Source organism: Arachis stenosperma, chromosome 9 (genome assembly GCF_014773155.1).
Source record: "Arachis stenosperma cultivar V10309 chromosome 9, arast.V10309.gnm1.PFL2, whole genome shotgun sequence".
Classification (NCBI taxonomy): domain Eukaryota; kingdom Viridiplantae; phylum Streptophyta; class Magnoliopsida; order Fabales; family Fabaceae; genus Arachis; species Arachis stenosperma.
Window position 1 is genome coordinate 163,286,867 of NC_080385.1, and position 12,336 is coordinate 163,299,202.

General features: G+C 28.3%; 1 protein-coding gene across 1 annotated transcript; it reads left to right on the forward strand.

Moving 5' to 3' along the window:
- The first annotated feature begins 7,163 nt into the window (after positions 1-7,163).
- Positions 7,164-8,197, forward strand: LOC130951171 (mannose/glucose-specific lectin-like). The gene has a single exon (XM_057879797.1). The coding sequence runs from the start codon at positions 7,181-7,183 to the stop codon at positions 8,027-8,029; it is 849 nt and encodes a 282-aa protein (XP_057735780.1). The 5' UTR covers positions 7,164-7,180; the 3' UTR covers positions 8,030-8,197.
- The last annotated feature ends 4,139 nt before the right edge of the window (positions 8,198-12,336 follow it).

Sequence of the window (12,336 nt, forward strand, 5' to 3'; positions counted from 1 at the left end):
TCTGCTATTATTGTTAAAGAACATAGATAATTGAGTTAACTTTATCATTGGTATACTTGATTCTAGCTGCTTGAAGTGATCTAGGATATCTTCGTATGATTTCAAGAATGATTATGCTTCAATTATAGTAAAAAAAGATAGTCTAGACATTATAAAAGAGATATAGTCAAAATATTCTTTTGGAAGTCCATCAAAGATAATCTAGATATATCATCATTTGAAACTTGATATTCAATCGAAAAGAATGTATATACAATCTTTTGAATATTCTCAAGATATTTCTTTATTAAACCAAATTTTCTCACATATCTCAATTGCGACTTTAGGCTTTAAATTATGGTTTTAGATGTGGTGGTAAAGTAAGACTGGATGGTGATCTATGCCTCATGACATTGAGTGCACTGAACAACCATATTCTTGAACGGGTTGGAAATGGAGGCAACGAGTGAAGTAAGAAGCGCAAGATCCTTATTCTTCCGCTCTTTGAAAGTCTAAGATTCAATGTTAATTGCTTTTTCGACATTAGTACCGATTGAATTTAGGAAACAATATTTTTTTATATCAACTTTGCTAGGGAGACAATGGAAAATCTAAACAATATGAATAATGGGCTGCAAATTTAGTCCAATATATATAAAAAAATTAATAACACCTCATAAATTACCTAAATAAAAAAATTCACTTAGTTATTCCAAAAAAAAACCTTCCCAAACTCTAATTTACCAAATCATTTCACTTCAATACCCTCTTCTTTCCCAACCAGTTGCCACTCCTACCTCACCGTTGCTATTTGGCTTGCCACACGCTGCCACCGGCGTTACTTACCCTTAGTAAAAATAATCATCCACTTAAGGATAAAAATAATCATCCACATAACTAATAAATTTATCATCTAACATATTTTAATTATATATAACTAAATCCAATTCAATCAAAATAATCATCCACATAAGAATTAAAATAACCACCCGCATACCTACTAAAATGACCATCCTAAACTGGTCATGAACGTAGAAGAATAATGAGATGAATGAACAGAAAAAGCAACCATGATCAAGCTCCCTTAGCCGCATACATCCTTGTATGTTGCACGGCTAGCGGCGGGTGGGTAGCGCGAAGGAAGCTTTCCGGGACTGGTGCGGCGTGATCAGATGTAACACAATCCACCGTCCGACGTGTTCCCCCACCGGTGCAGCGCCATCTTCGCCGGCTCAAGGTCATATTCACTGAGCTTCATTCCTTTCCCAACACCATTGATAATTGCTCTCCCTCCAAGGTGCACGCAAAAATGCTCTATCCCTGCCTTGAAATTTAACCCTCCACCACCATGAACGTTGTTCATCACCACGCTTCCCTTCTTCATCTTATTCAGTTTGAGGAATGTGCAATTCTTCATGCTTGGTTTGTTAGTGAAGAAGAGCATTGAACAGCTGCCAGATCAGAAGAGGCAGTTAGAGAGCGTCATCATCTTTTCCCTTTCGCAATACCAAAAAGCACCGAGAAGCTAGGCAGTGTCGGCTGAAGGCTGGCCACTAGCGACTGGAGTCAAGGCAGCATCGGATTAGAGAGCGGGAAAGTGAAATGGCGGCTAGGTTACTCTGCAGATCAGAGTTCGCAAATGGAGAAGGGAGGTTAGCGTGATATTGAGTGTAACTGCACCGTTTGTAATTTGGTTTAATTTAAATTTCAAAATCTAAAATTATTAATAATTAATTAATCATCTGATTTATAATTTTAATTTTATTTTTATTTTTTTATTTTGTTGTTCACATTATTCATACATGTCATTATTTCCCATACTTATGCTTTTGGTATTACAATAAACTTTATTTTAGCGATGACAAATATATATTTGATTAGGTTGAAAGTCCAAAAGAATTATTTTTTTTTGTTTGCACCAGGGTATTCATCAGGTCAGAAGTCCAATGACTAATCCCTCAGGTACTGCAGAGGCACACAAAGTGGGCGACCCTCCCAAGCAAGCAAGCTCCATTCCCATTCTCCAGTGAGTATCGAACCCGGAAGAGATGGTTAAGGGACACAGACCTTCATTTATCTATGCCAACTTGCGTTGGTCCAAAAGAATTATTTAATATGTATTCATAGTACAAGTCCATGTTAGTTTAAGCAGCGCAATAAGAAGAATAATTTGTCCCTGCTGTTGCTACTATTGGACAAAAACAAAAATAAAACTGGTATATGGATCAACAATGTAATCATATATCACCAACCAAGCCTAGCCCATTGGTTTAGTGAAGGATAAGATTGCTGTTGCAGCTGGAGCCTCATTAATTCAAGTAAAACTAAAATCAAAGAAAAAGTAGTTCACTTTTCAATAAGCATCAAAGAGGAAAGGAGGAAAAAGTAAAATATTGAAAGCAAAGTCAAATCAAAATCTGAAGTGACTCCAAAGAAAGAGTAGCTGTTGTATTACTATTCTTGTACAAATCAAATGACTTGTTGAGGCTATAATATCTCAGCCACCACCATTTGAAAAAGAAGAAAAAAATGGAGGTTACTTTTTTTGGGGTCAAAACTTAAAATTAAAGGTGTTGAAAACACTTTGAATGCATCATGACTTTGATCCTGTTGCTGCTGTTCATCTTCTTAGTACTTCAGTGTCATTCTACTCTGATCTTCTGTTCTAATTTTCTTGGGAGAAGAAGAAGAATTTAGGTGGTCTAATGCTCAAGAGTTGACTCTACTCACTAACTCAAGTTTTGGAGGCATTACCCCATACATAAATGAGTAATCAGCTAGAAATTGAAGTAAAGAGAGAAAATTTTTTTGAAGAGAAAAGTCATCATTATGTCAAAATTCTTTTGATGTATTTCTGTTTTGTAATCATGAATTTAAGAGATTTTTCTTGCTAATTTGGGTGATGATAAACACTTAGTGTTGAGAGTATAGGGAGTAGTGAACCTAGTCGAAATAAGCTTGGTGAGAAGCTTGGGTCGTCCTAGACAAGATTAGAAAGAATCTTAGAAAATTGGTGTTTGTAATCTTTGAAAAAGATAGTATAAATTCTAGCTACCATAGTTGTGGTGGAGACTGGATGTTGACCACATTCATAAGGTGGTTAAACTAGAATACATGGCTGTGTTCTTTTCTTTTCTCTACTCTGATTTTATTTCACTCGTTATGAGACAAAAATAATTTGACTCCTGCATAAGCAATATCATAGACACAACAATAACTAAATTGCAAAATCTATTTTAGCATTCAAAGTTAAAAACATAAAAAGCGATCCTAGATTCAACCCATTCTCTAAGTCATTAGAAACTTTTAGTACCAAATTGTGGAGGCATTTTGAATCCATCGAGATAATTTTACATTTCAAGAATCTCAACTGTGAGAAGAACTTATTGAGACTAGGTAAAAAAATTATTCTCTTTAAATTTATCAATTAAAAGTACTAGTAAAGCCTTGTTTAAATTGTCATCAAGAACTAACGTCATTAATGATGAAATTATCAAGAAATTTCATGCAGGATATGAATAAAAGGGAGAAAAGATGATGACAGTAAGAATAAAAAAGAAGAATGGAGAGGAGTGTTAGACTCTTGCTACCATGATGTGGTTTGTGTCAAGTAGCATGAAAAAATTGGAGAGAGAAAAACAGAGAAAAAGAATGAAATGATGAATTGCAAACAATTTTTTGCAACATAAAATTTTTTTTGTTGAAGAGCACAGAAATTTATTGATATAGCACAATAATTTTTGCATATAGAACAAAAATTTTTGCACATAATACAAATTTATTGATATAGTATAAAATTTTTTACACAGCATATAAATTTTTATTGTAAATATATTTTGTTAGCTGGGTGAATCAATATTTTGAATATGTGGTCTTCTAAAAATTTTTATGCTGCACATCAAAATTTATTTACTCTACCTCAAAATTTTTGTGTTATGTACTAAAATTTATATGTTGAGTGTATTTTGTTAATTGGGTGTTAATGTTTTGGATATGTGACCTTCAAAAGTTTTAGTATTCTGTATCAAAATTTTTATACTTTAATTTTCTTAACATATATATGAAAAGAAGAAAAAGATGAAGACAACGATGATGTCGATGATAATGATAGTAAAAGATAGTGAAAAAAAAAAAGAAAAAAATTAAATAAAAAAAAGACGATAATAACAACATTATTAAAGAAGACGTTGAAAAAGTACGTACTTACACCATAAAAAATTTAATTAGATTTGATTAAAAAAGTTTTGGCCATCTAACTTTATGGTAATGTAATTATTATTACTAGACTTTGTGATGAGACTAGCTCTATTTTAGATTTTTTTTTAGTTTAACTTGGATAATCTCAGGTATCAACCCCTCCAGACCAGAATAATTAAAACTTTATAATATTACGTATACGATCTAGTGCTAATTGTAATCTTATACTTCAATTCTAAGCAAAGTTTCACCCATGTATAGAAATTAATACTTTTAGTAGCATGACTTCCAAGAGTGAATAAAATGCCTAATTCTAGCACCAGATTTAATATTCTAGATCCACAACGTACGCCGTTATATCAGTTAATTAATACCATGTACTTAAAATTAAAGGCAATGTTACAACATGGTCCTCCTTGGATCCATATATAATGATGTTTTGTTATCTCTCAAGTTAACAATCTCAAGTAGAAAAACAAAAGTGATGTTAACACAAAACAAAAAATAAGATTAAGTGGGGTGATTAATTAACTGTTCCATAGTGCTTAAAAATGTGTTAGAAAGAGCGGATAAAGAGGTTGATCTAAAAGAAACTAATATAAGATTTAAAAAATTTAAACATAATAACTAACTTTTGATTTTAAATATTTTTATTTGTCAAATTTATTTTTTTCTAGAGAAATGATAATTTGCATTATCTTTTGAGTATACCATAAAAATAACGTGATATGTTAAATGGTATATGACATAGCAAATAGAAATATACTTCGATATATAAATAGAAATATATCTCGGGTATTCAGTATTTATTTACTTATTGTGACACAGCATGAGGTCTGAATATCTAAGATCTATTCATTTTTTAACAATACTTTCAGTATCCAAAATGTGATGTATTATATATTTATATAATTATGTTAAATTTTATACATTTTAGTAAATTTTATATTTATTTAATTTAAATAAAAAATCCTCCAAAATAGTATACAATAGTCAATTAGTTGGTATGGTTTAATTAGTTTTTTACTTTTATTTTAGTATTAATGATTTTTTTATTGTCCTTAGCAATTTTGAGTTTCTTTTTTATACCATTTAACATTTTTTAGTCTATTAATTTAAATTTCTCAAAATTTGGTGCTATGTGCCCGAAATATTTCTTCTGTGAATCAATAATTTTATTATTAGAATTAAATCTATTATATCTATTATATATTACTAATTTTACAATTAAAATATGTTATATATCACTTTTTTATTGTAATTGAAATCAAATCTTTCTCTCCAAAATTAAAGATTCTCTCTCTCCCTCTCTCTTTTATATATCATTATCAATGATTAATTACAAATTTGACAATCAAAATGTGTAACATGATATTCCCTAATTTTAATTGAAATTAAAATTAAAATTAAAATATTAAAATCAGAATTAAAATATAGTTATATTATATTATTAATTTAACGACAACTATCAATATAATTTTTTTTATACTAATATCTAATTATATATATAGTGAGTGAGAGCGAGAATATTATTTTAAAATAATAAGCATGAAAATTAATTATTTTTATTGGTACATATAATAGATTTAATATCTAATCAAATGTAAAAATATACACATTAAATTATTTTATTTTAGATAACGAATACTGAAATTAATTATTAGTAAAAAGTTAAACTTTTTCACATGAAAATAGTAACTAAAAAATTTATTATTTGATTTTTTTATCTATCAAGACCTTGGTCTTCTTAACTGATAGAGACTTTTTTCATATGATCTTTTTGTAAAAATACTTTGATTTTATAAATCTTTAATTTTCTGTGATAATCTATAATGTCAAGACAAATTTGACGTAATTTTAAATTTATATAACGGCAATATTATTACGGATAAAAATACTAGATAAAACATATTTATGAACATTTTTTTAAATGATTATAAAAATACTTATGCACCTCGATTAGCTATTAAAATAAATCTCAAATGATCGTTCACGTGTCTTTTTTTATTTATATAAATTTTTGTAAGAAGTAGTTTTATAATACGATATTAGAATTTTTATGATAAAAAGTTTAGAGTTTGATTTTTGTTGATCTAAAAAAATCAATATAATATAAACAAAAATATAAAAGAAATTTATGCAAAATTTACTCAAATTAAATCTAAAAAAGCTTTTGGGTAAGAAAAGGTATTAGAAATGGGAGCCACTCCGATAAAGACGTCTAAAACGTCTCTTTTTAAAGATGTTTTTTAATAATTAAAATTTAACACATATAATCGATTAAAATCGTGTTATTTTTATTAAAATTAGGTAAGACAAATTAATTTGACCGAAAAATAGTAAATCAAATTTTGAATCGATCTAAATTAATATTATTTTTATAAAAAATAATTATAATACTCCTATTATAAAAAATAACTAAAATACTCTTATTATATATATTAATTTTAAAAATTCTAAATTCTAATCTTTTTTTTCTATCATTATAGAATTAAGATTTAGAATTTTTAAAATTAATATATATATATATATATATATATATAGACATCTTAATTTATTTTTATAATAAAAATATTATAATTATTGTTTAAACTAATTTAAAATTTAATTTATTAATTTTTTGATTAAATTAATTTATTCGATATAATTTTAATAAAAATAATATAATTTAATTAATTATATGTATTAAATTTTAATTTTTTAAAAAATATCTTAAAAAAATATTTTTGATATCTTTATCGAAATGAAAATATAACATATGGTGATAACATTTGGTTAAGCTTTGGAAGAAACGATTTGAGTACAATATGTATATAGACATGTGACCTTATACAATAATATTTAAACTAAACCAAAGCCCGCCATCATTGACCATTAATTAAGAAACTCAAAACGGGAATTGTCGTGGTTCAGATGCCATGCATGTTGCTACTATAAATTGCTAAGAGGCTAAATATTATCCCTCACATCCTAAACTAAAATAAGCATTACGAACCACAATACCATGGCCATCTCCACCAAAAACCTTCTTCCACCTTTCTTCATTGCCATTTTCCTTACACTACTCAACTCCGCAACCTCCACAGATTCCCTTTCCTTCAGCTTCATCAACTTCGCCCCAGACGAAAGAAACCTAATCCTACAAGGCGATGCAGAAATTTCCGCAGACAACAATGTACTTAAACTTACCAAGACAAACGCCACCGGCCACCCACTGCCCTACACCGTAGGCCGAGTCTTGCACACAGCACAAGTGCGCCTTTGGGAACAAAGCACCAACAGGCTCGCAAGCTTCGAGACTCAGTTCAGCTTTTATCTCACAGGACCGTCCGGTTCTGCGGCCGATGGTATAGCCTTCTTCATTGCACCATCAGACACTACCATACCGGCCGGTTCAGCCGGAGGGACGTTGGGCCTTTTTGACCCTGAAACCGCTCTTAACACTTCTGCAAACCAAGTTCTTGCAGTTGAGTTCGACACCTTCGTGGATCACAACTCAAACAAATGGGATCCATACTACCGTCACATCGGAATCGATGTCAATTCCATTAAATCCTCGGCAGTTACATATTGGTCAAGGAGAGATAATCAAGTCCTTAACGTCCTCATAAATTATAACCCTAATACTAAAACCCTAACGGTTGTTGCTACTTATCCTGATGGTCAACGATTCGAACTATCTCATGTCGTTGACTTGAGGACTGTGCTTCCAGAATGGGTTAGGGTTGGATTTTCAGCTGCTTCGGGCCAACTATATGAAACGCATAACCTTGCCTCATGGTCTTTCACCTCATCTTTGTTGTACACTGCTCAGAAGGAGAACCAGTTTATTAAACTTGCACGTGGTGCATGATTTCAAGATAGAAAGATCTCTATGTATGTCATGAATGCATGCATGTATTCCAATAACGAAGGGCGAGTAGCGTTGCACGTGGTCTAAGTATTTTAGGTGTTTATTGTTATGTTGTTGTGACATGTGTTAAAAATAAAATTTCGTATGTCTAGTGAGCTATTGACTTTAGATCAAGGTTTGATTCATATTGCATTTCAGAGGTTTGTACGGTTCCACGTTGCTTTTCTCCCACTCGTAGTTAAGTTTATCTTGGATTTAGAGGTGTTCATGAATTGGATCCGATCCATATATCTGCAGAATTTGATCCGAAAATTGTGGATATAGATCAGATCCGCAAAGCTTTCGAATCGGATCAGATCAGATTCGCACACTAATCGGATCGGATTACGAATTTTGTGTTGGTATCCGCATATCCGATTCGAATATCCACGTATTCGCAAAAATAAAGAAATAAATAAGTAAATATTTTTTTATGTTTTATTTCAACTAATAATATCATATATGTTATATTATTTTAGTTTATTATTTAAAAAAAGTATGTTTAATATTATTTTAAAAATAAATATATTTAAAAAAATAGAAAAAATAAATTTTATTGATGTGTTTTTAATAAAAATAAACTTTTAAAAATATTTTGTGTTTTGCGGATATATCCGATATTCGATCCGCAAATGTGCGGATCGGATCGGATCCAACCTTAAAAACTGCGAATATTGGATCCGATCCGATCTGATGATTTTAGTGCGGATAAGATCAAAATTTTGGCCATATCCGATCCGATCCGCGGTCACTCCTATTTGGATTATGAAAAAGAAAAACAATCTCTTCTTAATTTCTTGGGTACTTATAAATGGAATATATATGGATCCACCCATTTACCATGGTAAAAGGGAAAAAAAATTATATCAATGAATTTGATTAAGGCTAATAAATATTATCATTTTAGAGCAGTATTTAAGTGGTATTCATTTGTATTTATATTTTACATGAATTTACACATAAAAATATATAATTTATATCTATATTTATTAAAATTTGTATTATACGTAAATCAATATAGTTTGTATTTATATTAATCAAAATTTGTACATATAAATTAATAAAATTTATTTGTCAAAAATAATTTGATATTTATGTTAGTCAAATACTAATCAAAATTAATAAAAATTGTTGATCCTAAAATTTTCCGCTTTTAAAAAACTTTACAATAATGTAATAGTTAGAAACGGTACGTATCAAAGTGATTTCGGCATTGATGTGGTCGTTCTCTTAATTGAGTATACATGCATAAAACACAACATACACCAAAATGTATAAAATAAACATATTAAAGATAAATATGTTATGTCATTCTTTTCTATAGTATTATATTAATGATAATATTGTACTATATAACAAATCTTAGAACAAAAAATTTACACTCTAAAATTAATATAAATTTAAAACACTGTAAAACGTTAAAAATAAATTCTTTTTAAACACATATGTGGATACTATATTTTACCTAATTAGTTATTAATCATTTTTATTTTAATTTTTTTATTTATATTTTATTTTGTGTACTCTTTTTTTTTTTTTTTTTGGTCGGTGGATTGGACAACCCCCAATCCTAGGTACACAATACACACCCACACACTCCTCACATACTTACCAATTTTTTCTCCTCGGATGCAGCTGATAGGACTCGAACCCGAGACCTTTGAGGTGGGGAGGGGGCGAAATGCCGTGTGAGCTATGGCTCATCGGCTTATTTTGTGTACTCTAAATTTTTATTTATTGAACCAAAAAAGTGCAGACAGACGAACCCATTATTTTTTTTTCAATCTAATTTGTTTTCTGAAGCCCATAAATCTAAGTGATCCATTACATAATATTAAAAAATAAACCAAAGTCCAACGTAAAAAAAAAAAAAAAAAGTGATAAAAGTGGCTAATGAAGGCCCTGTGGAAGAAAAAATAATTTTCGAAATGTGATTTGGTTCAAAAAATATGCATGTGGAGCCATTTACTACTATGTACAGTTTGGACACCACACACAAAATACCGGTTGGCAATGAGCCTTAGCTCACACGTATTTGCCCCCTCTCTATTTCAAAAGTTTCGGACTCAACTCCTACTGACTACAATTAAGAAAAAAAAATTGGTAAGTATATGAGGAGTGTGTGAGTGTGTGTTGTACCTAAGATTAGAGTTTGTCTAATTCACCTGACAAAAAAAAAAAAAAAAAAAAACAAAATACCAGTTGGTTTTCTTTTAGGATTATTGTGTTTGTGTGTGTAGCACCCACTAATTAAGAGCTGCTAGGGAAACAAGTTGCACTTCCGCAGTTCGTGCATCATTGTTATTTCCTAAAGGCCTTTGTTTCAAAAATGATAAATGCTTCGGTATTTTCTATATAAATATAAAAATAAGATTTAGTTCACCAAATAAAAGATTTAAATAATATAAATTCTAAAATACATTTTAAGATTATTAATTAAGAAACATACATAAAAAAATTATAAATTTAAGTTTATAATATATTTATTATATATTTATTAAAAAAATTTAAAAAATATTAATATTATTTTTAATATGTATCTATAAAATATATTTTAAATCTCTAAAAATATATATATTAAAATTTAAATTTTGAATTAAATTATTCAAAAGAATTATATATTAGCTTCAAAATGATCACCGGCAAATGCAGTATTTTTATTAATATTTTTTAACTTTTTTTTTGTTTCCTACGGTATCCCCCAACCCGACAGGTCAAGGATTAATCCGCCGCGGTACTGAGCTCTATTTTAACTTATTTGCAATAAAAGCATCAAATGAAGGACAAGTGTACGTGTAGCATTCTTTACTCTTTAGTGGTCACCAAAAAAATTCTTTACTCTTTATCAGTGAAGGTAAAAATATTTAATTTCGAGTAGATGTGATAGGGTGATGCTAGGCAACAATGACTGATTAGAAAAATCTAGTAATAAGAGCAAAAATATACAAAATAAAATTTACGTATTAATATACTTATAATTTGAAATTATAATTATTTATATGTATTTAAAAAATTAAAAATATACATCAATACATACATCATATATATATATATATATATATATATAATATTAAATTTTTAATAAATTAATGATCTAAAATAATAAAAAGATAGTTTATAATTGTTCTCTTTTTATTTTAATAAGTTTAAATATTGTATATATATATAAAACAATTATTTAATTATTTATTATCTCTTACTCGTTTTTAAAATTCATTTGGTTGTAGTAGTATTCATGGTATAAATAAAATTTTTAACTAAAATAATTAGTATAGAAATGACCATTATTTTAATAAAAAATATTAATATATCAATATATAGGTAATATTTTTTAGTCTTAACTAACATTTATCACTAATAATTAAGGTCATATTTAATTGAAAAATTATTAAGCTTCAATTCAATTATTATTTATTAACTAATTAGTTAGTATTGTGAAGTTAATTATCAATATTTATTGCTTTTTATTGAGTTGATTAATTTATTTACTTTTTTAATTTTTATACTGAAGTAAATTTAACAAGATAATTATTACTATACATTGAGTTTAACAAAATAATTTTTATAGTAAAACTAAAAAAAAAGTTACATGTCCTTTTGTTTTAGGGACAATTGATATAACAAGGAGCAAACATGTATATCTATGTATATTTGTTAATTTTGAAACTATTTGTGGGGACAATTGCCACTGTTTCCACGCCTGAGTCTGTCTCTATAAAAAAACTATTACAATTGCAGTTAATTTTATTTAATATTATAGTAAGTTATTAAACAAATTCAATGCAAAATTTATTAAAGAAGAATTTTTATTAAATTTAAGATGTTTGTAGTTTTTAAAAATTTAAAAGTTTTTTTTTATGTTAAATATTGACGGTATAACGTGGCTCCCAAAACTTTTTAACGTGATAATGTAGCGGTGTAACATCAAACCTCTGTTCCATCCACAGAATTATGATATAATATTAAATTAAGAATAATATATGATGGAAACTCAGTGAAGTTCACGTGAATTGTTGATAATCGAGAGCCGTTAAATAAAAATTTAGATAAATTATTTAAATAATTTAATACTTTTAACTATTAATATTAATTTCACTTAAAGTTGACTGCATATGAATATTTACTATAATATATATTCCATTATATATATATTTGTATTTTAGTATATTATTTCCACTAAACTAAAAATTAAACGTTATTTTAAGACGAAAGCAATGAAATGAAATGATTTTTTTTAGAAAGCCAAAGATTAAATGAACAAAACATGA